The 26,894-nt window shown below is 41.3% G+C and overlaps 2 protein-coding genes and 1 long non-coding RNA gene across 14 annotated transcripts in view; 2 read left to right on the top strand and 1 right to left on the bottom strand.

Annotated features, from left to right (window-relative positions):
• Positions 1-1,028: 1,028 nt before the first annotated feature.
• DBR1 (debranching RNA lariats 1) lies at positions 1,029-12,779 on the bottom strand. 3 transcript variants are annotated; one of them, XM_055569581.1, is made up of 8 exons: positions 12,442-12,779; positions 11,469-11,593; positions 9,479-9,559; positions 7,635-7,720; positions 6,306-6,530; positions 2,779-2,859; positions 2,383-2,528; positions 1,029-1,914 (listed from the first exon to the last, which is right to left on the bottom strand). In XM_055569581.1, exons 1-8 carry the CDS (start codon positions 12,636-12,638, stop codon positions 1,221-1,223), a joined length of 1,635 nt encoding a protein of 544 aa, XP_055425556.1. In that variant the 5' UTR covers positions 12,639-12,779; the 3' UTR covers positions 1,029-1,220. The 3 variants fall into 3 exon arrangements, with proteins under 3 accessions (XP_055425556.1, XP_055425558.1, XP_055425557.1); XM_055569583.1 differs by lacking the exon at positions 6,306-6,530; XM_055569582.1 differs by lacking the exon at positions 9,479-9,559.
• Positions 12,638-14,190, top strand: LOC129644140 (uncharacterized). 3 transcript variants are annotated; one of them, XR_008710757.1, is made up of 3 exons: positions 12,638-12,775; positions 13,403-13,498; positions 14,019-14,190. It is a non-coding gene; the product is annotated as an uncharacterized LOC129644140 (long non-coding RNA). The 3 variants fall into 3 exon arrangements; XR_008710756.1 differs by lacking the exon at positions 12,638-12,775 and adding an exon at positions 12,791-13,150; XR_008710755.1 differs by lacking the exon at positions 12,638-12,775 and having other exon boundaries at positions 12,793-13,498.
• An 11,966-nt stretch (positions 14,191-26,156) lies between these two features.
• The window catches only part of ARMC8 (armadillo repeat containing 8), a 110,342-nt gene continuing 109,604 nt past the window's right edge, over positions 26,157-26,894 (top strand). For 2 of the 8 annotated variants that reach the window (XM_055569573.1, XM_055569577.1), the window contains exon 1: positions 26,166-26,422. In XM_055569573.1, coding sequence (XP_055425548.1) covers positions 26,378-26,422 — 45 coding nt within the window. In that variant the 5' untranslated portion in view covers positions 26,166-26,377. Of the gene's footprint in view, positions 26,423-26,894 lie in introns of all 8 variants that reach the window. The other 6 variants (XM_055569579.1, XM_055569580.1, XM_055569578.1 and 3 more) reach the window with 6 other exon arrangements.

The raw sequence follows: 26,894 nt of genomic DNA, 5'->3' as shown, positions 1-26,894 counted from the left end.
ATGTCAACAGGTTTATATTAATCTCAGCAAATAAGTATACGATTTTATGTTTGCCAATGTTGAGTACTTATTTCCTGAAATCTTATCTACCCTCTTCAGTTTCAATTATATTTGACAGACATTGATGGGGAAACAGTGGAAGACTTTATTTTTGGGGGGCTCCAAAATCACTGCAGATGGTGACTGCAGCCATGAAATTAAAAGACGCTACTCCTTGGAAGGAAAGTTATGACCAACCTAAGACAGCATATTATAAAGCAGAGACATTACTTTGCCAACAAAAGTCCATCTAGTCAAAGCTATGGTTTTTCCAGCAGTCATGTATGGATGTGAGAGTTGGACTATAAAGAAAGCTGAGTGCCAATGAATTGATGCTTTTGAACTGTGGTGTTGCAGAAGACTCTTGAGAGTCCCTTGGACTGCAAGATGATTCAACCAGTCCATCCTTAAGCAAATTGGTCCTGAGTGTTCACTGGAAGGACTGATGTTGAAGCTGAAATTCAAATACTTTGGCCACCTGATGTGAAGAACTGACTCATTTGAAAAGACCCTGATGCTGGGAAAGACTGAAGACAGGAAGAGAAGGGGATGACAGAGGATGAGATGGTTGGATGGCATCATCGACTCAATGGACACGAGTTTGAGTAAACTCCGGGAATTGGTGATGGACAGGGAGGCCTGGCGTACTGCAGTCTATGGGGTCCCAAAGAGTCAGACATGACTGATTGACTGAACCGAACTGAAGAGCTGACTAGAGAAAATATTTATAACAAATGAAAAGAGAGCACATATAAGTATAGATACAATAATGACTTAACTCTGTAAAAAAATATATAAATATGCCACATTTTATACACCAAAATACTTATAGTGGTAGTAACTCTCTGAAGGCAAGAATCCTGGTCTTACTCATCCTTGTAGTGCCATCTTATAGAAGAGTACCTGGTACGAAGCATGTGTTCAGTTAAGTGCTTGCTGAAAAAAATTAAAGTGAATTAAGTTCTCAGAAAAAGGGGTACTCAATCAAGTAAATATATGAAATTTTAATATCTATTTCATCTGAAATATACAAAGTGCTAAAGATAAAGTCTATACTGAACTAAAATCTTCTTATGTAACTTCATTATTACAAACTTAAGTCTTGAGTCAAAGATCCAATTCTAAAAATATAGTCTTAAAAATCATGTATCTACATATAATACTAAGAGAAGTAAACTGTCTCAGGCTGTATCATTATCATCCACTGTGGCATAGATGGCTTGATTCCTTCTCTTGATTTTCTTTCTTTGTTCAGGTTCATGTTCATCACTCAGCCTCTTCAATGGCACCGTGGTTAAGTCCTTTCCATCCCCCAAGTCCACAGGGTCACCAGAATTCCCCTCCTTGCACACTGGGGAACCCGATGTATCATCAGAAGATACAGTCATGGAACTTGGCAAGATCCTGATGTCAGAGAAGCTTGCAGAAAAGTCAGAAGCTTGATCACAAGACGGTTCTACAGACGGTGTATTCATGTCACTGTGTGCACTTACAATACTATCATCATACTCCTCTTCTTCATCTAACATGATCTCATCTGGATTAATAGAGGACAGGGCAGATGTGTCTGTGTTATATTCACTAGGGTCTTCTCCAGAGTCATTACCCTCCGTGTCATCCTGCCCTTCATAGTCACCACACAAGTGCTGGTCTTCCTTGGCCTTCTGAAGCCTGACGTTAATGTCTGTGATGCCAAGTTGGGCACAAAATTCAGTTGTCTGAGGACTGATCCTATGAACCAACTGCATCTGTGTCTGTGACTTGCTAGGGTCATAACAAGCAGCTGTTATACTAAAGTTATTTGGAACTTTGAGGTCATGATTCAATTTCTCCAGTACTTCGTTAATAGCTTCTTTTGTTGCACTGTAATCCCATCTAAAAAGTCAAAAACAATAGCTTTTTACATTTTATCCACCTCAGCAATAAATAATGAGATATAACTATGGACTGCAGGTGAAAGAATTAAAAAATTAACCACATTGCAAAATTAATAAAATTATAGTTAACTTAGCAAAGGGCCATTTTTGAAATTAAAACAATTTTTAGAAAAAGCTGTCCTTAACTCATGCCCTAAAACAAGTACAAATTATTTTAATGTGCGAACCAAATCTCCACCATCTTAAAGTTTGATGCACTTATACACTTATTAGAGCTGGTGCTCAGCAGTCCATTTTCTTGGATTTCTTAGATGGAAAACAGTTTTCATACCAGTCGGTAAACTCTGAATTGTTCTGACAGTCATTTAACAATAACTCCTTTGACTAAAAACATTATAACAAGGTGGAGGGGACAAAAACTGTGCATACAATGGAGACAGCAAATCCTAAATAAGGCCAGACTTACCTTGTATGCAGGCCATTATTCTCAGGCATATTCCATAGGCGCTCAGTCACATTAATAAGATCATCAGTAGCCCTGAGAACAGTGAGCCATTCAGCATCATATTCCAAGTAATCAGGAGCACTGGGGTCATGTTCTACTTCTATTACCTACAGGAAGAAATCGGTAATTTTAAGAAATACATACCTGTTCTTATATTCTAGGAATGTCAATATAACAATACAGTTTAGGAATTTAATTTAGTAGCTTAAAACCATTAATGTAACTTAAACATTCCCCAAGAAATCTCAGAATATATAAATTACAAACAGCAACAATAAATTCTGAAAGGTTAGTAATTTCTTTTTTAATCATTGGAAGAGCAAACTACATGGCAAAGTTATTTCATTTTCTCTTTACCTGAAGAAAGTCTCTGTGTGGTAAGCACTTGTCCAAGGCTAGAAATTTGGTTGCTTTGGTTGACTGTCCTTTATCCATGGTCTAGAAAATATGAACCATGATTTAATAAAGACTGTTAAAACATCACCTCAGATGGGTGGGGTGGGGAGGGAGAGGTCATATGTATACCTATGGCTGATTAATGTTCATTATGGAAGAAACCAACACAACATTGTAAAGCAATTAGCCTCCAATTAAAAATTAAAAAAAAAAAATCATCTCAGGCAAGTCATACATTGAATAGGTTAGAAATAATCTTTATTACCCATACCTATAAGTTGTGTGTTAAAGGAACAACTGTTACTTTTCCAAAACAACTTAGCTCTATTTCTACTTGTACAATGGCAAGCAAGGCACTTAAATTCTCTGCGTTTCAATTTCCTCACAAGGGGACTTCCCTGGTGGTCCAGTGATTAAGAGTCTGCTTGCCAGTGCCGGGGACACAGGTTTGATTCCTGGTCCAGGAAGATCTCATATGCCACAGAGCAGCTAAGCCGGGTGCTACAATTACTGAGCCCACACACTGCAGCCACTGAAGCCCACACACCTCAACTAGAGCTGTGCACTGCAATTAGAGAAGTCCAGGCAAAGCAACGAAGACCCAGCACAGACAAAAGAAAAAAAAGTCCTTATAAAAGTCACAGCAGAAAGTAATGGTGGTAATGATAATGTTAAAGCAAATATTACACACAAACCAAAGTGTATAACACAAAGGTTAAAGAACAGACAAGTGAAGAGCTTAAAAGTAAATTGGCAGAGCTAAAACCATAAAACTTGTAGAAGAATTAATAGGAGAAAACTTTTGTAACCCTGGGTTAGGCAAAGATTCTTAGATATAACACCAAAGTAGATATTTACCAATAAAAATGAAAGAAATAGTGACACACGCTACAAAAATTATCCTCAAAGCAAGTAAAAGAAAGAAATCAGAAACCAAAGACTATTTATTTTATGATTCCACTTATACATAATGTTCAGAAAAGGTAAGTCCACAGAGATAAAAAGCAGTGGTTGGCTGGGGCTGAGGGCAGGAACACAGACTGACATCAAAGAGGCACACAGGATCTTTTGGGGTGATGGAAATGTTCTAAAATTGGATTATATATGATGTTTGCACAACTCTGGAAATTTACTAAGAATCATTGAATTCTACACTTAAAACAGGTGAATTTTTTGATATGAAAATAAAAATCCAATAAAGCTCTTTTTAAAAAGTGAACTGGCAGAAAGCAACATGGGGGGATCACAAACATTAAAGTCACACTGGAAGCAGTAAAAAGTGACTCACTAAGAACAGCAAGGAAGCAAGCTCTTCGACACCCTGCTGAGAGTTCTGACTCCGTGGTAGGGAGGGAGTGGCCAGTGGGAGGCACAGAGACCACGAGCAGATTTGGGAAGCACAGTGGTTCTGAGGAAAGGTGATCTCTGGTGTTGGTAAAGAGCTCAAACAGAAGACTGGTGAAGTCAGAGGTGCCAAGAAAAAGGGGATCAAACATAGCCTTAATTCAGAGACACAAGCTCCTGAGGTTGATACCAGAAGACTGAGTTGGGCAGGTGGGGGCGGGGGTGGAGTATCAAGTCAGGTGCTTCAGTAACAGTCCAAGAAAGTCACAAGCCCAAAAGAGATTAACAACGATGTGGGGCAGGTGACTGACAGAAACAGAAGACTTGGAGGTGAGGATAATCACGTTGGCAACAGCCCAAAGGAAGATGAAAGAGGTCACCTTGCTTCCTTCCCCCAGTGAAGCTGGGGAGTGAGAATAAGAGAGGGCCCACAGGCATGTTTTCAGACAGAACATTCCAGACTGTGTTTGAGGAGCATCACTGAAGTACACCTCTACCAAAAAAGAAGGTTTGGTCCAGTAAGTTCAGGAAGCACTGCATACCCCATCCCCGATCCTGGAGTAAGGTGATGCCCATTAGGACATTAAAGACTCTCAGGTTGACTTCCCAGGTGGTCCAGTGGTTAAAAAATCCACCCTCCAATGCAGGGGACACAGGCATTAGGGTTAGGGAAATAAGATCCCACATGCATGGGGCAACTAAGCCCACACTGCAACCACTGAGCCTGAGAGCAGGCTCTGGGGCCCATGCACCACAACCAGGGAGAAGCCCAAGTGCCACGCGCGATCCCACGTGTTGCAACTAAGACCCAGTGCAGCCGAATAAATAATAAAGGTGCTCAGAAATTCTAGAGAAGCTTCTGAGACGGTATCTCTGTTAACCCAGTGTTTTCTAAACATTTTCCCTAGGGAATACTTTATGGGAAAGTCAGAATTAAGTCAGAATTGGAGGTGAAAGGAAGATCCATGTATTTCCATAAAAGCCTAGCTCTAAAGTCTATATTATCTACCTGCCATCAAGCACAATCAGCTATGCAGTTACCCAAGGAGCACTCTGGAAGTTTTCCTCCCTCTGTCACTAAATTCTGATGGTTCTGCTTCCAAAATCTCTCTGGAGCCTGCTTCATTCTGTGTTCCCTCTTTGCCATAGGTTAGAACCTCATCTTTTACTTACATAGCCCGCTGTCTCCCACTTTACATTACTCCAACCCACACACAAAACTGTGGCCAAACTAATCCTTCTGAAATGAAACTCTGATGTCACTATCTCCCAACTTTCCCAAACTGCAGAGCATGGCTAGAAGGCAGCTATGATCTTGCTCCAGGTTTCTCTCTCCCTGTGCCTCAGCCCCAGAGACCAATTGCACTTCCCCAAAGACACCATGCTGAGTGCCGAAGAATTGATGCCTTTGAACTGTGGTGTTGGAGAAGACTCTTGAGAGTCCCTTGGACTGCAAGGAGATCCAACCAGTCCATTCTAAAGGAGATCAGTCCTGGGTGTTCTTTGGAAGGAATGTTGCTAAAGCTGAAACTCCAGTACTTTGGCCACCTCATGCGAAGAACTGACTCATTGGAAAAGACTCTGATGCTGGGAGGGATTGGAGGCAGGAGGAGAAGGGGACGACAGAGGATGAGATGGCTGGATGGCATCACTGACTCAATGGACTGAGTTTGAATGAACTCCGGGAGTTGGTGATGGACAGGGAAGCCTGGCGTGCTGCAAATCATGGGGTCTCAAAGAGTTGGACATGACTAAGCGACTGAACTGAACTGAAAGACGCCACACTCAGACTTACACCCTGTGCACACACTGGTCCCTTGGCCTAGATTACCCTGATAACCTGCTTCTTCCTGGCAACATCAATTCCTTTAGAAGACCTCCTCTATCCCTTCATCTCTCTGTCCACATCCCCATCTTACCGTGGCCTGGTTCAGGTGTTCCCACAGTACCTAGCACTTTTGTCACAGACCTACTACACTATTCTATAATTGACTGCTTGTCCCTTCTCCCGATTGGATGCTGAGTTACTCACAAAAGGAAACTTATCTTTGATTTCTTTCGCTAACTTCCCAACTGTGCCAATGGTGCCCATAGATGTTCAGTAAGCATTTATTAAATCAAAGAATAAACATTTTGGTTCCTACCTGGTGCTGCATCAAGGCTGCAAACTTTACATGTAGGTGGGCGGAAAACCAGTAAGTAGGTTTTAAGTGCTCTAAAAGCTCAGAGGCAGCAGGACTTCCTAGTGTGTTATTTTCCACTTCTTGTCGGAAAAAAGATTTAGCCTTAAGAAGTTGCTTCTTGTTTCCATAATGATAGATACTTCTTGGCCAATCATGAGATAAGAATATGTCCATAGGCTGCTTCAGCTTTAACAGAAAAAGAAAAGAAAGCAAGCTCTTAAAAAGAGATTAAACAAAAGGAATCCCCTGCCTTCCTTCCGCTATCACACAACCACTTACCCACAGAGTTCTCTAGATTTCAGTGTAATTCATCCTAGGGACTCTTTATTTAATGAAATTACAGAAATACTGAGCTACTCACTCATCAAGGCAAAGAGAAATAACTTTCTCTCTACCTCATAAATGATCCTTATTTTCTATGGCAAAGCAGCTCAGTAGAGACACACTTTGATTAGACTGCCAGGCTCAGTTCAGCCTGCCGACTCTACCACTGAACAGTGTGGGAAGTCTCCAGCAGGTGACTTTACCTAACTGAGCCTTGGCCACTCACCCTTAGTGTGACAAAGTTGAGCAATACCTATCTCACAGAATCTGAGTGACATTTATATGAACTATCACAGATGAAAATTGCTAACCCAGTTAAGCACTGAAAAGTGAAAGTGAAAGTCACCCAGTCATGTCCAACTCTGTGACCTCATGGGCTACACAGTCCATGGAATTCTCCAGGCCAGAACACTGGAGTGGGTAGCCTTTCCCTTCTCTGGGGGATCCTCCCAACCCAGGGATCCAACCCAGGTCTCCCGAATTGCAGGCAGATTCTTTACTAGCTGAGCCACAAGGGAAGCCCAGGCACTGAATGGGATCACAAACAAAAACCTAGTTTCACCCACTCTCCAGTTAAGCCAGTGTTTCAATACGACCTTCATGATTTTCCCATATCCTCTATTATCACTATTATTTTCTATTTAATATCACTATTTAAAATAAACAAGTAATACTTTCTGTGAACTATCACTTTTTTCCAATATATATTCTTCAGCTTTACCTTCAGGAATAGTAGCTGAAATCATGGATCAAACATTTTATTATTAATCACTAAAATAAATGTATAGCCATTAAAAATTTATAAATGTTCATTTGTGAACCTCCTAAAAACAACTCAAGATCCAAATTTTAGAAATACAGAATTAAGCTCTTCTTGGAAGTAGTAGACTAAACTGATCAAAATACATTCTGGTACACAATTTCTTTACATTTTTTCAAGTCTGCCATAGTCTAGTTTTTACATACCTGTTTTAATTTGTAGACTTCAATATTTCTCACATGATATATACTCCTTATTGTAGCTGCATTATAAGGGGGGCACTCAAAATGACCTTAAAGAAGAGAAGTTGTATTCAACTCCTTTAAATGCTGAAAACATAAATACATACATACACTGCTCCAAAACTGATGTTTGTCATCAATACTTTCAGTTTTTAAAAATTTTATTTGAAAAACCTTGCTCTCTAAATGCTGGTATTTTCTAATAAGTAATTACAAAGTATAAATCTAAATGACTAGAGGGGCTTCTGATTTTTAAAATTAAATTATATTTAATTTTGGAATACACTGCTTATTCACATAGTTTAAGATTTGAAAGATACCATCTGAAAGGTATAGGGGAAGGCGAAAGAAGAGTGAGGGAAGGATGGATGGGGAATTTGGCATGTGGGATCTTAGTTCCCTGACCAGGGATTAAACCTAAGCCCCCTACAGCGGAAGCTTGGAGTCTTAACCACTGGATCGCCAAAGAAGTCCCTATATCATGATATACTTAACTAGTTCCCATCTTTTGCTATTACAAAGAAGACTGAAATAAATAAATTTGTTTATATCATTTTGCACTTGTGGACTATATCTGTAGATAAATTCCTAGAAGTGGAATTCCTTAGTCAAAATACTTGTATGATTTCCATGATATTACCAATTATCCTAGCAAGAATGGTTTCTATTTGCATCTATACCTGCTACATATGAGATGGCCTATTTTTGTAGACCTGTTCCAACAGTTTACAACAGGGAGCAGGGCAGCAAAGAACAGACTTGAATTTAACAGTTATACTGAGGATATAAATTTTAGCTGCCAATTCAATTCATGAAAGTTTAAAATCAATGGGAATCCAAGCTATTTCTTTAAAATCAAGGTATGATTCATTCAGATTCAGTGTGGTATACTTATACAATGGAATACTATTCACAAATTAAAATGAATACAGTTACATGTATTAACATGGATGTCAAAAACATATAAACAAACGTGGCAGAAAAATATATGTAAAATGATACACTTATAATGAAGTTTAAAGTATTCTATATAATACATTGTTTAAAGCTATTAACTGATATGGTAATGACATAAAATAATCAAGTGAATGATAAATACCAAATTCAGACTAGTGACTGCCTGGTGAAGTAAGAGAGGAAAAAAGGGGAGAGATGGGACTGAGGACAGACAGACAATGAATTTTGATTGTATCTGCACTCCTTTTCTTCTTAAAAATCAAAACTAAAAATGGCAAAATACCAAATAAAACTAAATGGTGGATACACAGACGATACATTCTAATGTCTGTATGTTTTCATATGTATATAATATTTTATAAATTTAACAAATCTATTCATAGAAGAAATTCAATGAAAAAGTCAAACTATATATTACGTTTAAGTTACTCTGTGGCATACAAGTTCTAAAGTTTAAAAACAATTCTCAGGGGACCACCCTAGTGGTCCAGTGGTTAAGAATCCACCTTCCAAAGCAGGAGACATAGATTTGATCCCTCTGGGGATCTAAGGGGAAGTAAGTCCTCACAGCCATGAGGCACCTAAGCCCACAAGCCACAACCAGAGAAGCCCCTACAATGAAACTAGAGACATCCTCCCACCACAACAAAGACTAGCACCGCCAAAAATGAAATAAAAACTTTAAAATAATAATAAAAATAAATAACAAGAAATTAAAACAATTTTCAGAATAACAATACCCACTTTGTTGTACACCTGAAATTAATGTAACAATGTAAGTCAAGTATACTTCAATTTTTAAAAAAAGAATGTAACCTTTTTGTTGTTTTTTTTTTAAAAAAGGATAATACCTTTTCGATAGTCATGAGACTTAAAGATACCAGAGATTCCACCAATCCTTACTCCTCGGTATTTTACTACTCCTGCCAAACCTGAAAAATTACACAATTAAATAAAATTACTATAGGAAAAAGCAATCTCTTTACTAACTTAACGGTTTAGAGGCCAAGAATACCATTCAGTCCTAAAATTATGTGAAAATTAAGTATCATGATGAGGTTACCCTTTTACATAGAAATATGCCAACAATATATAAGGTGGACGAGGGAGAGGGGACTAGAAGCAAATCAGGCAAGAGACTGAGCGGAGAGGGAGGAACAAATGAGACAGGGTGTGTGAAGAGGGAAACTGTTGTTTTGTCAGTCACTCCAGTACTCTTGCCTGGAAAATCCCATGGATGGAGGAGCCTGGTAGGCTACAGTCCATGGGGTCTCGAAGAGTCAAACATTACTGAACGACTTCACTTTCATGCATTGGAGAAGGAAATGGCAATCCACTCCAGTATTCTTGCCTGGAGAATCCCAGGGACAGAGCAGCCTGCTGGGCTGCTGTCTGTGGGGTCGCACAGAGTCGGACACAACTGAAGCGACTTAGTAGCAGCATCAGTCATTAAGTCCTGTTCGACTGTTTTGTGACCCCATGGACTATAGCCTGCCAGGCTCCTCTGTCCATATGATTTTCCAGGCAAGAATACTGGAGTGGGTTGCCATTTCCTTCTCCAAGGGGTCTTTCCCACCCAGGGATCAAATTCGTGTCTCCTGCATTGGCAGGCAGATTCTTTACCACTGAGTCACCTGGGAAGCTTGGTACCTAATGGAATATGGGGAGGGGGTTGGGGAAATAGGGGAAAATGTTCTATGATGGATTTATATGTTGTAAACCTGAAAGTCAAAGGTGTAAAGTATAAAGAACCTGCACTTTCTGTATTTCATTTCTGATTGATCATCTTCAATTTCACCCTTTCACAATACTACAATTGTCAAAAGAAGATCAATCAGTAATAAAGAAGAAGAATGAAGTTTCTAAAGTTTAGAAACATCTGTAAACATTTAAATAAAGACATGAAAGGACTGTACAGTTCAAAAGGATTAAAAATGAACCTGAACCTAATCAGGACTATAAACCTAAATACAAATTACAGGCAACACACAGGATAAAAGGAGTGCTAAACAACATGAGGGAATCCAGTCAGCTAAACCTAGAAAGCAGGAAAGTCTATTACTGCCAGATAAATTCCCCATTTTCTTCAACAAATAAATAGCATGGGGAGTGGGGAAGAAAGTGAAAAGGGACAATTATGAGATTTCGGAATCATGACAATCAAATAAAATGCGCAGACCTTGTTTGGATCCTATGTGAATAAGTCAACTGTAAAACAGACTTCTTTGTGATAATCAGGGAAATATGAACATAAACTAGGTAACAGATAATAATAGATAATTGGTATAATCCTGGTACTGTAGTAGTGGTATTTTAAAAAATCTTCATCACTTAAAAATACATGCTAAAGTATTTACAGGTGAAATAATCTGATGGCTAAGATTTGCTTTAAAATACTACAATCACCTCCTTCCACGAAAGAATTTAGTGGGGAGTGGGTTAAAAGAAGGAACACAGAATGATAATCGTTGTTACAGCTGGTTAATAGGTACAGATATTCATTATACTATTCTCTATTTTATCAATGTTTAACAATTTCCATTATTAAAAGTTTATTTCTTTAATTTAATAAGAGGAATAGGAAGAAAATAAAGAGAACGCAAACAGTGTGGAAGCTCTTTGCAGTTACATTAAGTATTGCTTAAAGCACTAAATGATGCATGGGCATATTCTCAAGACTGCCTACTTATGTGATTTATTCTAGTTAAATTTTCATAATTAACTATTTAAATCAAGACAGTCCCCAAACACCACACATCTCAAGATGCTGATCAACTGATATACAAATCCTGGCAGGCTCTTCCATGCCATCAGACCAAGAAATTACCCATAAACACATACCTAAATAATAAATGTTTGGTGCTACCCAGCCACCGTAGGGTAACTCTTGCAAATGATTTGAGGCTTCATGGTTTCCCCCAATGAAAATCGTGAGAACTGGGGCCTTCTTCTCCCCAGAGTAATACCTAGAACATAAGGTTAAAAGTTGTCAATTGGTATTGCAGAAATGAGACACAGAGAAAAGCAAATGGGCACGCCTATACAATTAATCACAGCAGAAAAGCAAAATGATCTCAAGGAAAAAAAATCTGAGCTCATCATAAAAACTTTAAAAGTTCTTCCTAATCCCCATCCTTTCCTTAAGAATGAAGAGCTGCCACTTTGGGTTTCAAGCCAAAGTATGTTCAGTGAAGTCAAAAACTTTTGTCAGTTCACTGCTAAAGCCTTAGTTTCTAGAATGAGGACTGCTGTGTGTGTGCTGTGTTTAGTCCTCAGTCGTGTCCGACTCTTTGTGACCCCATGGACTGTAGCCCGCCAGGATCCTCTGTCCATGGAATTCTCCAGGCAAGAATAATGGAGTGAATTGCCATGCTCTCCTCCAGGAGATCTTCCCAACCCAGAGATCGAACCCAGGTCTCCTGCATTGCGGGCGGATTCTTCACCGTCTGAGCCATCGGGCAAGCCCTGAACGAGGACTAGCACACAGCAAGGATCCAATAAAAACTCTTGGATCATTAAATGAAAAAGTCCCAGAGTCTTATCAAGCATTAAGGTAGAGGAACCTGTCACTTTCTTTCTCCAGGTGTCCCTCACAGGCTGAGATCCCTTTCGAAACAAATAAAACAGATGAATGGAAAGAAGAAAAGTGACTGACATTTACTAAGCGCCAGTTCCTAGACACACAGCGTGAACAAAGACGAGAAACGAGAACTAAGAGAGACAGCTGGTCAGTGGTAGGCAGAACGGATTAGAACCCAGCCCCCACCGCTGGCTGCCCCACACCTCGTACCGCGGGTTGGGCCGCGTCCCTCACCTGTAGAAGGTTTGCATGTGGCGGTACTTGGGCGGCACGGCCATGCAACGCAGGTCGGCCTCGTTGCGCACTGCCTGGAAGTCGCCGCAGCAGAGCAGAAGGTCTATCCGCCCCGGGCCGCGCCGCTCAGCCAGCGCCAGCGTCTCATAGATCTTGTCCAGCTCGCCGTGGCAGCAGCCGGCCACAGCCACGCGCATCCCTGCCGGTCCGAAGAGGGGAGCGCTGCCCGCAACCCCTTAGCCAGAACCAGCCCAGGACAGACAAGCCAAGACCAGACTGAGCTCAGCAGCCGCCCGCCTTTCCTGACATGCCGCCTCCTGCAATCGAGTCTCCAGTAGTATAATTCACTTCCGGTTTTCAAATCTCGCGAGAAAGGGATCGGAAGGGCAAAATCCACTCAGGGATTGCAGGGAAAGTTAAAAGACTCGGATTTTGCCTGTTTTGGCGGGGTTTTGAGTCCGAACAGATTGACAGATGCTAGAAATTAAAACCAGAATAGTAAAATAAACATTCCCGAAAATAGTGTAGTTTGATAATATGAAACCAAACTTAGGGTGTAACCCTCACGGCAAAGATAGTTGCCTGAAAGTGATTAGAAATTAAAAGGTTTCTAAAAGACACTCCAAGATAAAAACAAATTTAAAATAAACCTGAAAAACCCACTGACGATTTTGAAATTATCTCTTCGAAGAGTTTCTAAAATTATCAGGTTGTTTTTTTTTTTTTTAAAGGGGGCCGGGGACTCTTCATTTTCCTACTAGTTGTTTGCATAACTAGACAGCAAACTCAATGAAAGCGGAAGAATGTCTCGAAAACATCCAGGAGGGAAAAGGACCAGACTGACAATTGATGAATTTGTGGCCAAGGCAGAAACAAATAAACAAATAAAACCCTTATGGCAAATGTAATCAAGAAAAGAATCGAACTTCCGGAGATCAAACCCAGGTTTCTTGCATTGCAGGCGGATTCTTGACCGTCTGAGCCACCAGGGAAGCCCAAGAATACTGGAGTGGGTAGCCTATTCCTTTTCCAGGGGATCTTCCCAAGGCAGAGACAAGTAAGCAAATAAAACCCTTATGGCAAAGTTAATCAAGAAATTAATCTAATCGAACTTCTCTGGCGATCCAGTAGTTAAGACTCTATTCTAACCTCTATCACCATGCATCAGCTTTACTTATTTTTAAATTTCATAGAAATGTCAGTGTATATTATGTATTCTTTTAAGTCTGGCTTCTTTAACATAATACCTGTGAAATTCATTCATGAATCTTATGTAGCCAAGCAGGAGGACACTATGGGGTCTTCCTAGGGCAGAGCACCACACCACCACCACCCCACCCCCAACCCCCACAATGTCCTCCACCTGCACCTTGTTTGTAGAGATGCTAGCCTCCTAGGTCTACCCCAAATTCCAAAGAATACATTTAATTAAAGTGAGAAAATGTGGAAGCAAAGGGAAGCAATCAAACAAGACAAAATAATAATTGTTTAGCTGTTAAACAAAGTCAAGGACCTTTAGTTCCCCAAGAACTATTATAGATAATATCTTGATCTATATCCTTTGAACTGTTTTGCAGATACTGAAACCTTGGGTGGAAGAAGTTAACTGTATGCTGCCCACTAGCACAGAGACCTCAGGCTGGTTGGAACCAGAAGGTTGATGATATGTCTCCTGATTGCTTCACCACCAACCAGTCAGAATGTCCACGAGCTAATCATGCACCCCACAACCCTCTCCCTCACCCTGTCTTTAAAAACCTTTCCCCGAAAGCCATCAGGGAGTTCGGATCTTTTGAGCACTAGCTATCTGGACTCCCAGCTTGGCGCCCTGCAATAATTGCTGCTCTTTCCTTCATCACAACCAATAGATTTGGCTTTAGTAGAAACGGGCAAGCAGACCCAAGTTTGGTTTGGTATCATCTTTACTATGGATAGATACAGCCGTAGTATGCTGTTTCGTATTACTGTGTAGCATTCCATTGTGTGAACATACCACAGTCCATGGATCTATTTTTCTGTTGAAGGACATTCAGATTGTTTCGAACTTAGGGCTGTTATGAATAAAGCCACCATGCACATTTTTGTAAAATCTTTTGGTGGACATAGCACTTTTTCTCCTTGGATTATGGTCAGGAATGGAATCTCTGGGTAATGTGGTAGGTATATATTAGTCCCTCAGTTGTGTCTGACTCTTCACGACACCATGGACTGTAGCCCACCAGTGGAATTCTCCAGTCAAGAATACTGATTCTGTTAGAGTAAAGACAGTATCTAGATAGAGGCACTCATTTTGTTTAGTTGCTAAGTCATGTCCATTCTTTTGTGACTCAATGGACTGTAGCCCACCAGGCTTCTCTGTTCATGGAATTTCCCAGGCAAGAATACTGGAGTGGGTTGCCATTTCCTTCTCCAGGGGATCTTCCTGACCCAAGGATTGAACCTGTGTCTCCTGCTTGGCAGGCAGATTCTTTGCCTCTGAGCCACCAGGGAAGCCGATACTCAATGATGAGCAAGATGAAAAAAGAAACCACATGTGAACTATGGAAACATGCTTAAAAAAAAAAGCCTAATCTAGGGTAAAGCTGAGCAGATATTAATTAAAACTTTGTAGATACAACCAGACCTTTCTCCTCTAAATCAAGTCTGCTTGTTGAAATGGTTGATTCCAAGGCAGAGAAAGTACAACATGAGCCTGGATCATCTTGTGCCATAAAACAAAGGTGTGCTCCTTGAAAATATGTGAGTTATTTTCCAATATCTTTTGATATTAGTTTCTAACATAATTTCACAGTGATAAGAGAACAGACTCTATAGGATTTCAATACCTTAAACCATGAAATTTTTGCACCTTGTTTTATGTCCCTGGATATGTCCCCTATTTTATAGTCTATGGGAACTGGAATAGAATTTGTATCCTACTGTTGTATGAAAATTGTATTTTCACCTAATTGTGCTTTTTAGGCCTACTATATGCTTCTACCTTTCTGTATATTCATTCTATTAGTTTTTAGGAGTTTGATAGTGAAATTCCAACTAAAAGTCTTAATTAATCTACTTAAAAAATAATTGTAATATATAGTGGAACTGTATGTAATTGTTCTATATTTTCCAAGTCTCCTATAAATGTGTTATCATATTTTCATAATTTAAAAAATAAAAAAAAGAGACAAAAAGAAAATGAAAACAGGAAGTACTCAAAGAATCTGGAACATCAAAATGACGTTGACTGAAGGCTTTCTTACAGGCCAAATCTGAAACAATTTCAGCATCAAAATGCAGAATTGTAGTAACAGACATTAGCCCATTGAATAAAGTAAGAATACACTATTTCATCCTGGCAGAAGTAAGTGAATAAACAAGTAAGTAGGAAAAGAGAGCTCACATTTACATAAGAATGCTGATTGATAATGTAGAAGTAAAGTTGGAGTTATAAATTACCATTTACCATCATCATCATCATTGTTTCAAGTAAGAATTCTCAATGAATGTTAAAACAACTGGGAAAAATGTTGAAGAGTAATAGGATATTTATAGGGCTTCCATGGTAACTCAGCGGTAAAGAATCCACCTGCAATACAGGAGACACAGGAGACCTGGGTTCAATCCCTAGGTCAGGAAGATCCCCTGGAGGAGGGCATGGCAACCCACTCCAGTATTCTTGCCTGGAGGATTCCATGGACAGAGGAGCCTGGGGAGCTACCGTCCATGAGGTCACAAAGACTCAGACACGACTGAAGCGACTGAGCACACACGCACATACACACACACACAGGATACTTATATAGTTCTTTTTTTATATAGTCTTTTTTTTATATAGTTCTTTTTTTATATAGTCTCAACGTATCTATTATTTGAAGTTATTTATATGATCTCAATTATTGGAGAAGAAAATAGCAACCCACTCATTTATTCTTGCCTGGAGAATTCCACTGACAGAGGAGCCTGACTGGCTGCAATCCATGGGGTCACAAAGAGTCAGACAGGACTGAGCGACTTGCACTTCACTTGTATCATCTCAAAGTTTCTTTCCAAAAGATACTTTTTTTTTTTTTTAACAAAGAGACAAATAGGGATTTTACACTAGAGAAACCTTGCAGACACCACTTAATAGAGTGATCAAAGTTAATCTCACTAGGAATGGACAAATCCACATCATGTGCCTCCTGAGATGACTTACATTATTTCTGTGGTATTCCTGCAAAAAATGCATAACCTGAATCTAATCTTCAAAGATAGGAGATAAATTGAAATTGACAAAAAATATTAAACTACCTGGCCTGTCTTTTATTTTTAATATGATTGTTGTGAAATACAAGGACAGACTGAGAAAGATTAAAAACTAAAGGATACTGAAGATTTGTGAGAACTGAATGCTATGTGCTGCTATAAAAATACATTATTAAGATAATTGCAAAATCTGAATAAAATCGGTACATTAGGTAGCACTGTATCAGTGTTAATTTCCTGATCTTGATCATTTTACTATGGCTACATAAAGGATTCCCTTGTTTTTAGAAAACACACACTGAAATATTTGGAAACATATATATCTGCCCATTCATGTGTTGCAGGGGCTAGAAGCTAAGAAACTACATTTCTTAGAGTCCCTTGCCAGCTGAAGTCTGGATTAGGTTTTGCAAATGAGAAACATTTGTGTAAAGTTAGGAGGTAGAAGAAAAGTAAAAACCATTTCTTTTCTCTTCTGGCTCTGGCAGCAGTTGTGGCAGCTCAGCACCCCAGCTCCTTTAGTGATGGCACACTTCTTGCTGTTCCTGATCCGGAGTAAACTATTCCCTCCCTGTTTACCCAATAACTTTATAATCTTTTTGCTTAAAATACCTAAAATGGGTTCTGTATTCTTGTGTGTTATACCAGCCTAGATATCATTCAAGCAAAAGGCAAGAAGCAAGATATTTTCAGCCATGAAAGGCCTCCAAGGAGACAATACCCATGAGCCCCTCTTGAAAAAATATGACTTGACAATGAAATCCAGCCAAGTAAGAGTTGAATAAAAATAAATAACACAGGAAAGAAGAACTGCATTTAAAAGATGGATGATTTAGAACAGAGTGAGGGAATCGGAAGTGCTGTGGTAGGGATAGGGCACTTAATGAATGTAGGGTGGTTCTGCAAGACTATGTGGATAGGGTGACATTGAGCTTCATGAAATAAGGGAATGAGCTACGGAGCTATCTGGGCAGTGAGTTTTCTAGTCAATTTATAAATAAAATGTTATAAACATCAAGATAAAACATCCATCCCTGCTATCTGTATCTTGTAATTGAACTAAGTGGTTGTGGTACCTACCACACCTGATGCTGCTGCTGCTGCTAAGTCACTTCAGTCGTGTCCGACTCTGTGCGACCCCTTAGACAGCAGCCCACCAGGCTCCTCTGTCCATGGGATTCTCCAGGCAAGAACACTGGAGTGGGTTGCCATTTCCTCCTCCAATGCATGAAAGTGAAAAGTCAAAGTGAAGTCGCTCAGTCGTGTCCGACTCCTAGCGACCCCATGGACTGCAGCCCACCAGGCTCCTCCGTCCATGGGATTTTCCAGGCAAGACTACTGGAGTGGGGTGCCATTGCCTTCTCCAGACAGTACACTAATTGCAAGAAACAAGTGAGCAAGTCTGCCGTGGGAAGACTAGAGAGGCAAACATCACAGAGATATATTAATAAAAAGAGTTCTGTGGCGACTCTAGGCTCTGCATTTTTAACTTGTCAGACATTCCATCAGACTTCCTAATTTCATCAGACTTTTTTATTTAAAGCTAGCAATATCTCTTGTTTATAGGTTTGATGTCATTCCAGATTCCATTCCTGTCTTGTAAATGGTGAAGATTGAATTTACTTTGCCTAACTTGTCACCTTTACATCTCCATTTTCAAACTCATTTGCCTACTATGGTCATTATTGCTTGGAGTGGGGGTGTGGGTGTCTTTTCAGTTCAGTTCAGTCACTTAGTCATGTCCGACTCTTTGCGACCCCATGAACCTCAGCATGCCAGGCCTCCCTGTCCATCACCAACTCCCAGAGTCCACCCAAACCCATGTCCATTGTGTTGGTGATGCCATCCAACCATCTCATCCTTCGTCATCCCTTCTCCTGCCCTCTACTTTCTCAGCATCAGGGTCTTTTCAAATGAGTCAGTTCTCTGCATCAGGTGGCCAAAGTACTGGAGTTTCAGCTTCAACATCAGTCCCTCCAATGAACACCCAGGACTAATCTCCTTTAGGATGAACTGGTTGGATCTCCTTGCAGTCCAAGGGACTCTCAAGGGTCTTCTCCAACACCACAATTCAAAAGTATCAATTCTTCTGTGCTCAGCATGCTTTATAGTCTAACTCTCACATCCATACATGACCACAGGAAAAACCATAGCCTTGACTAGATGGACCTTTGTTGGCAAAGTAATGTCTCTGCTTTTGAATATGCTGTTTAGGTTGGTCATAACTTTCCTTCCAAGGAGTAAGTGTCTTTTAATTTCATGGCTGCAATCACCATCCGCAGTATTTTGGAGCCCAGAAAAATAAAGTCAGCCACTGTTTCCCCATCTATTTGCCATGAAGTAATGGGACTGGATCCCATGATCTCAGTTTTCTGAATGTTGAGTTTTAAGCCAACTTTTTCACTCTCCACTTTCACTTTCATCAAGAGGCTCTTTAGTTCTTCACTTTCTGCCATAAGGGTGGTGTCATTTGCATATCTGAGGTTATTGATATTTCTCCCGGCAATCTTGATTTCAGCTTGTGCTTCCTCCAGCCCAGTGTTTCTCATGATGTACTCTGCATATAAGTTAAATAGGCAGGGTGACAATATACAGCCTTGATGTACTCCTTTTCCTCTTTGGAACCAGTCTGTTGTTCCATGTCCAGTTCTAACTGTTACTTCCTGACCTGTATACAAGTTTCTCAAGAGGCAGGTCAGGTGATCTGGTATTCCCATCTCTTTCAGAATTTTCCACGGTTTATTGTGATCCACACAGTTAAAGGCTTGGCATAGTCAATAAAGCAGAAATAGATGTTTTTTCTGGAATTCTCTTGCTTTTTCCATGATCCAGCGGATTTTGGCAATTTGGTCTCTGGTTCCTCTGCCTTTTCTAAAACCAGCTTGAACATCTGGAAGTTCATGGTTCATGTATTGCTGAAGCTTGGCTTGGAGAATTTTGAGCATTACTTTACTAGCCTTTGAAATGAGTGCAATTGTGTGGTAGTTTGAGCATTCTTTGGCATTGCCTTTCTTTGAGATTGGAATGAAAACTGACCTTTTCCAGTCCTGTGGCCACTGCTGAGTTTTCCAAATTTGCTGACATATTGAGTGCAGCACTTTCACAGCATCATCTTTCAGGATTTGAAATAGCTCAACTGGTATTCTGTCACCTCCCCTAGCTTTGTTCGTAGTGATACTTCCTAAGGCCCACTTGACTTCACATTCCAGGATGTCTGGCTCTAGGTGAGTGATCACACCATCATAGTTATCTGGGTCGTGAAGATCTTTTTGGTATAGTTCTTCTGTGTATTCTTGCCACCTCTTCTTAATATCTTCTGCTTCTGTTAGGTCCATACCATTTCTGTCCTTTATTGAGCCCATCTTTGCATGAAATGTTCCCTTGGTATCCCTAATTTTCTTGAAGAGATCTCTATCTAGTCTTTCTTATTCTATTGTTTTCCTCTATTTCTTTGCGTTGATTGCTAAGGAAGGCTTTCTTATCTCTCCTTGCTATTCTTTGGAACTCTGCATTCAAATGGGTGTATCTTTCTTTTTCTCCTTTGCTTTTCACTTCTCTTCTTTTCACAGCTATTTGTAAGGCCTCCTCACACAGCCATTTTGCTGTTTTGCATTTCTTTTTCTTGTGGATGGTCTTGCTCCCTCTCTCCTGTACAATGTCACGAACCTCCGTCCATAGTTGATCAGGCACTCTATCAGATCTAGTCCCTTAAATCTACTTCTCACTTCCACTGTGTAGTCATAAGGGATTTGATTTAGGTGATAGCTGAATGATCCAGTAGTTTCCCCCACTTTCTTAAATTTAAGTCTGAATTTGGAGTCCCCAGTAATCCAGAAGATGGTAAGCCATCTGAAGCCCTGCTGGTTTTATAGTGTCTCTTTTCCTATAAATAATTGAGGTCTTTGTCCTAGCAATGATCTTGGAAGATCTGTCAGTGTTTCCACAACTAAATGCAGAGAAGTGGTGTCTTAATTGTTTCGTTAGACAAATATTTATGGAAAAGCTAAGCTCTGTGTGGAGCAGCACACAGAGCTTTGCCTGGTCTGTTTCTGTTGACCCTTTAGGTCAGAGCTTGGAAGCCACCTCTACCAGAAGGACTTCTTATGACTTTAGTCCTGATGAGGTTTCCTCGTAGACCCTCTCTTAGCCCCATACCCTTTCACTAGTCATCCTACATTCTAATGACTTGTCTCTCTTCTTCCCCACCCTCCCCCAGTGTCACAGGTGTGATCTTAGTTCCCTAAGATTGAACTCATGTCCCCTGCAGTGGAAAGTGGAAGCAGAGTCCTAACCACTGGACTGCCAGGGAAGTTCCTCTCTTTCCTTTTTTGAAAGCTCTGTGATAACAGGGAATGTGTCTCTCTTGTTAATTATATTACCACCCCTGACCACAGTTCCTGGCACATAGTAGGTACCTAGTAAATACATTTTGTTGAGTGAATTAATTTCCAGGATCCTTGGTCTTCTAATTATCATTCTCTAAAGGAGTTCTTTTCTCATTATTAAAGAAAAAACAGTTGCTTAACCCACAGTGACTCCATTTTTACACTTAAATTCTTCACTCTGTGTTTTCTAAGAACAAAGATATTTTTTTCATAACAGTACAGTTATCAAAATCAGTACATTAACAATGATACCTCATCCACAGAATTTGTTCCCACCTAGCCAGTGTTCCCATTTATGTTCTATGTAGCAAGAGGGGAATTTTTTTTCAGGATTCAATCCCAGAACACAAATTGCATTTAGTTAAGTGCCATGTCACTTTAGTTTCCTTTAATCTGTAACAGTTGTTCAGCTTTTCTTGTCGTTCATGCCAGTTTTGAAGGATGTAGATGTGTTATTTTATTGTATGTCCCTCAAGGTGTGTTTGATATTGGCAGGAATACTACAGAACTGATGTTATATCCCTTTCAGTGAATAATACCATGGGATGTCTATTTATCCCACTAGTGGTATTATTAATTATAATCACTATAATAAAGTGGTATCTATCAAGTTTGAAAGTGAAGTTGCTCAGTCGTGTCCGACTCTTTGAGACCCCATGGACTGTAGCCTACCAGGTTCCTCAGTCCATGGAATTTTCCAGGCAAGAGTACTGGAGTGGGTTGCCATTTCCTTCTCCAGGGGATCTTCCCAACCCAGGGATCGAACCCAGGTCTCCCACACTGCAGGCAGACGCTTTACCGTCTGAGCCACCAGGGAAGCCCATCTATCAAGTTTATCTACTATCATTAGTAACTTGTGGGGAGGTTCTGTTTCTCATCATATTTCTCCCAATTAGTTTGAGCATTCATTGTTGATTCTTGCCTCAATTATAACTCCTATGGTTGTCAAAAGAGTGGTTTTCAAATTCATCATTTCTTCTATATTTGTAAGTTGAAATCCAGCCATAGCAGTTACCTAGTTATAAAAAGTGCATTTTGTGAACTTCCCTGATTGTCCGGTGGCTAAGACTGTGCTCCCAGTGCAGGGGGCCTGGGTTCAATCTGTGGCTAGGGAACAAGATCCCATGGGCCAGGCCACACCTAAAAGATTCCACATGCCACAACTAAGACCCAGTGCAACCAAATAAATACATAAAAAACAAAAAGTACACTTTCTATTTTACTGTTGCTTCTATTAAGAGACTTTTTGAATATCTTACTAATTCTGCTTTATGTGTATACATATTTTACATCCTCCAAGCACCTGAATTATGGATGCATTATTTCTCATTGCAAAGCTCTTGTAGATTTTCTTTAATAGGTTGCTTGCTTAAGTGCTCTGTAATCCCATGTGGGAGAGTCCTATTGGGTCACAGAGCACTATGTATTAGAGAGCAAAGTATTGAACCTCTCAGAGACTCACTCTTTTCCTGTCTGCTTGAAGGCAGGAGCCATATCTTTATTCACTTTGAATCCCTAGGACAATGTGTGCAAAGTAAACCCACAGTTAGTGTCTGTTGAACCAAACTATATCTCCTCTGTACCACTGTTAGTCCATTTTTTTCTTTTTAATTGATTTAAGAAATCGCTTCTATTTTCAAATCTTTTAAAGGGTCCTCTAAATTCCTTTTGGGATCATTCCTTTTTTGTTTAGTCGCAAAGTCATGTCCAACTCTTGCAGCTCCATGGACTGTAGCCTGCCAGGCTCCTCTGTCCACGGGATTCTCCAGGCAAGAATACCGGAATGGGTTGCCATTTCCTTCTCCAGGGGATCTTCCCAACCCAGGAATTGAACCCAGGTCTCCTGGATTGCAGGCAGATTCTTTACCAGCTGAGCTATGAGGAAAGCTCTTTCTACACCATAAGCTTTCCTTATTATTTTTTTTTCTTTCACATTTTTTTTCTTTTCACATGCTTCTACTTTCAAAAATATGGCTTTATTTCTCTACCCTGGCAATTCCCTTTAGACGTTTATAAATACTTTTCAGATTTCTTTCCTGCTGTGCTGTTCTTAGTTACTCAGTCATGTCCAACTCTTTCTGACCCCATGGACTGTAGCCCACCAAGTTTCTCTGTCCCTGGGGGATTCTCCAGGCAAGAATACTGGAGTGGGTTGCCATGCCCTCCTCCAGGGTATCTTCCCAACCCAAAGATCAAACTGCATTGCAAGCAGATTCTTTACCATCTGAGTCACCTGGGAAACCCAAGAATACTGGAGTGGGTAGCCTATCCCTTCTCTAGGGGAACTTCCTGACCCAGGAATCGAACCAGGGTCTCCTGCATTGCAGGAGGATGCTTTACCAGCTGAGCCACCCTTACTTTCTGTTGTGTATTCCTACTTTTTCTTTATTAAACTCACACTTTGTTGTGATTTTTTGTTCATAAATTAATACTGCTCTGAGAAAGGGAAGGATGGGGTGAAATTTCATTCCTGTTTGTTGAGGAGTCTGTGTGGCTATTCCCAAAGTTAACTGTTTTGTTGTTGCTGTTCCATGGAGGCTGAAACAAATTTTTTAAATTACCCCTCAATTTCTACTCATTATTTAGGTTTGAAGGATGTACTTAAGATTCACTTCAGCTCAGTTCAATTGCTTAGTCATGTCTGACTATGGCCCCGTGGACTGCAGCATGCCAGGCTTTCCTGTCCATCACCAACTCCCAGAGCTTACTCAAACTCATGTCCATTGAGTTGGTGATGCCATCCAACCATCTCATTCTCTGTCATCCCCTTCTCCTCTCACTTAAGATTATTTATTAGCAAAATTTGGACTAGAAATGGGATACCTGATCCCAGAGCTTAGGGCTTTGCTAATCAATACTTCCTTCCTGTAAAACAGTCGTGTCATATTCTGGAAATAAAACAGAAAAGCCTGGATGCTTTGATTTTAGCCACAGCTGTAATGAGGGTTCTATTGCAAGTTTAGATGCATGCTATCTAAATGCATGCATGCTCAGTTGCTTCAGTCATGTCCAACTCTTTGTGACCCCATGGACTGTAGCCCACCAGCCTCCTCTGACCATGCGATTCTCCAGGCAAGAATACTGGAGTGGGTTGTCAGGCCCTCCTCCAGAGGAACTTCCCAACCCAGGGATCAAACCTATGACTCCTTCATCTCCTGCACTGCAGGTAGATTCTTTACAGCTGACCCATCAGGGAGATGTTCTCTGCATTCTACCCCAAATGTGAGCCTTCACATTCTGCTTTTCTACATCAGGTTAGGGAAGCCCTCTCTGTTCTATGCAGAAGTACAATCCAGGAGGGTAGAGAATTAAAAGCTGTGGGAAACTCTCAGTACAGGATGGGAGTGGTGAATTAACGCTCCAACCTCACGATGGCTATCCAGGATTGGAGGCATGCTGTATGTTTTTCAGGGGTCCTTAAGGAATAAGCAGTGACTTCAACAATGGACCCTTATACCGACTTTTTCTTCTTTCTTGTCTCACTCTTGCTGATCCATCAATTCTGTTCCACGGAAACCCTTTCTAAATAAACTAGCTGCACCCAAATCATCGTCCCCAAGATCTACCTTTGGGAGTGCCCAAACTAAGCCACCTGGAGGAGGGCATGGCAACCCATTCCAGTTTTCTTGCCTGGAGAATCCTGTGGACAGAGGAGCCTGGCAGCCTACAGTCCATAGAGTCGCACAGTCGGACACGACTGAAGTAGCTTAGCAGGCACGCTCTGTACAAGGGCTATGATCTGCTCTTTTGTGGTTTGTAGTGGTATATGATATGATCCTAGGTGATACATGGATGGACATTTAAACATTTTTGTAGTTATTAATGTGTACTAGACTAAAAATATACTTGACTTTTCAGAGCCTTATGGTTTAGGATGAGGCTAAAATTAATGAGTTGAAATTGGTTTTAAAGAAAAACATTGAGGGAATAATACCTGGGTGCAGATTGGCAAACATTGTGTGGGTGGTATGCAGGGTAATGAAATTTGGGGAATAATGTTGCTGCAGGAAGAAAACCTAAAATGAAATCCCTGCTTTCTAGAAGGTCAACAGTGAGGGAACACTGGCCCACAAGCAAGAATGATTAGTACCACAATAAATTTGGAAACCAAATACAGGAATAAGATAGGAAAACAGTGAGGAGCAAAGTGAAAGCTACGCTAGAGCTACAACCTCCATCGGAAGGCTATTACCCTAGATCAGGGGAGAGGTAATACCAGCCTGCGTTAGGGAGTGTCTTCAGCAATGGCATAAGGACGAGTAATATAATAGGTTCATTGCAATCATGCTGTGAAAACCTCGCTGGTTGCGAACAGCATGAAGTTGAAACCTGTTCAGCCAAATCCAGAGCAGCTTTGTCCACATATATACACAACCACACAAATGGAATGAGAGAGCTGAACTCGTCAGTCAGAAAATAGAATTAGAAGCATATTTTTATTTGGCTTCAACGATCAGAGCGGTAGTGTGAATTAGTCAGATTCTTGCCACCATTTTTTTTTTTTTTCTACTTGACTCAGAGGCTCGAGAAACACTAACACATATACAGCGCTTTCTATGTCTCAGGCATGTTATAAGAGCTTTACATTTTCCATTCTTCTAACCCTTGATTTGACACAGGAGGAAACTGAAGCATAGGAGATGCCCAGGTAATGCAGCTCTGTGAAACAGCAAGGATTAAACTCAGGCGTTCTGGCTCTAGAGTATCTATTCTTTACACTAGAATAAAAGAGTCGGAAAATGCTGAAACAGCTCACCCTTCAGCGTCGGATCGTGAAATACTCTTACTGGTGGCAGAACACTTGGCTCTGGGATCACAGTTTCTCCTTCTGTAAGATGGAGATAATAACGACGCTAGGAGTTCGGTGCAAAGGAGCGAGATAATGAATGCGAAAGTGAACTTCAAATTATGTAGGTGGCTCCACACACCAGTCTTTTGGAATAATGAGAACGGGAACTCAAGAAATTGTAACGAATCAGTCTATGAAGCTCCCGACTCCGCCCCTGACGCTCCTCCCTCCGCGAGCCGCAGGTGGGGCCGGCAGGTCTTCTTTGCGCATGCGGGAACCGCTGCCCATCTCTAACCCAGGCTGAGAGTAGCTGCCGTTTCTGAGAGGACGATTCGTAAGGAGGCCCCTGGCGCGGTTTCCCATTGCTCGTCCCTCTGCGGGCTTTGGCCATAGTTCAGCGGTGTCTAGAGGGTGGTCTGTTCTCGTCTACCTGCCTGACTTTCTGCAGAGGTACCTGTGGTTGGCCCAGTAGTCGGCTGTCGAAAGTGCCGGCCCCCGCGCCGGCGCCGGCTGCAGCCGGGTGGGAAGGCTCAAGATGGCGTGCCTGTTGGAGACCCCAATCCGCATGAGCGTCCTCTCGGTGAGTGACCCGTCGCAGCCGCTCGCTTGCCCGCGCGGGAGCTCGGGCCCAGCCCGCGCCATTCACCACCAACGCCGTCTGCCTCTTGGGCACCACCCCTTGGGGTGGCCTCTGGCTCAGCTCGGGGCCGGCGAGTGAGAGAGGGTGGGCGGGCGGGATAGACTGGATCCCAGCCGAGCTCGAGACGTCTCCAACTCGCGGAGCGCTCACCGGTGCCGGCTCTCAGGACGGCGTCCGGCGGGCGGGGTGGTTGGGCATACGGGCAGCTGGCCCAGCGGCGCGGCTTGGGCTTTGCCAGTTGTTTCACCGAGCCCTCCTCTTAGCGATGCCGGTTCCCCGGGGCCGAGCACTCTGCTCCGTGAGGCGCCGGGCTTGCCGCTGACCTGGAGATGAGTGCCCACTTAGCCACCCCTCCCCCCGGCCGCTGTGGCAAAAAGAGATAGAGGGTCCTTGGCCCCCACAGACTTGGGGC

Source organism: Bubalus kerabau, chromosome 2 (assembly GCF_029407905.1).
Source record: "Bubalus kerabau isolate K-KA32 ecotype Philippines breed swamp buffalo chromosome 2, PCC_UOA_SB_1v2, whole genome shotgun sequence".
Taxonomy (NCBI): Eukaryota; Metazoa; Chordata; class Mammalia; order Artiodactyla; family Bovidae; genus Bubalus; species Bubalus kerabau.
The sequence above is the reverse complement of the archived record's forward strand: the minus strand, read 5'-3'. Positions and strand labels throughout refer to the sequence as shown.

Excerpts from the sequence above, each read along its gene's own strand:
- DBR1 (XM_055569581.1), bottom strand. The coding sequence starts at position 12,638 with ATGCGCGTGGCTGTGGCCGGCTGCTGCCACGGCGAGCTGGACAAGATC. Across the intron at positions 6,531-7,634 it reads AAGTCTACAAATTAAAACAG|CTGAAGCAGCCTATGGACAT; the intron begins GTATGTAAAAAC and ends TTTCTGTTAAAG. Across the intron at positions 2,529-2,778 it reads CACACAGAGACTTTCTTCAG|GTAATAGAAGTAGAACATGA; the intron begins GTAAAGAGAAAA and ends TTCTTCCTGTAG.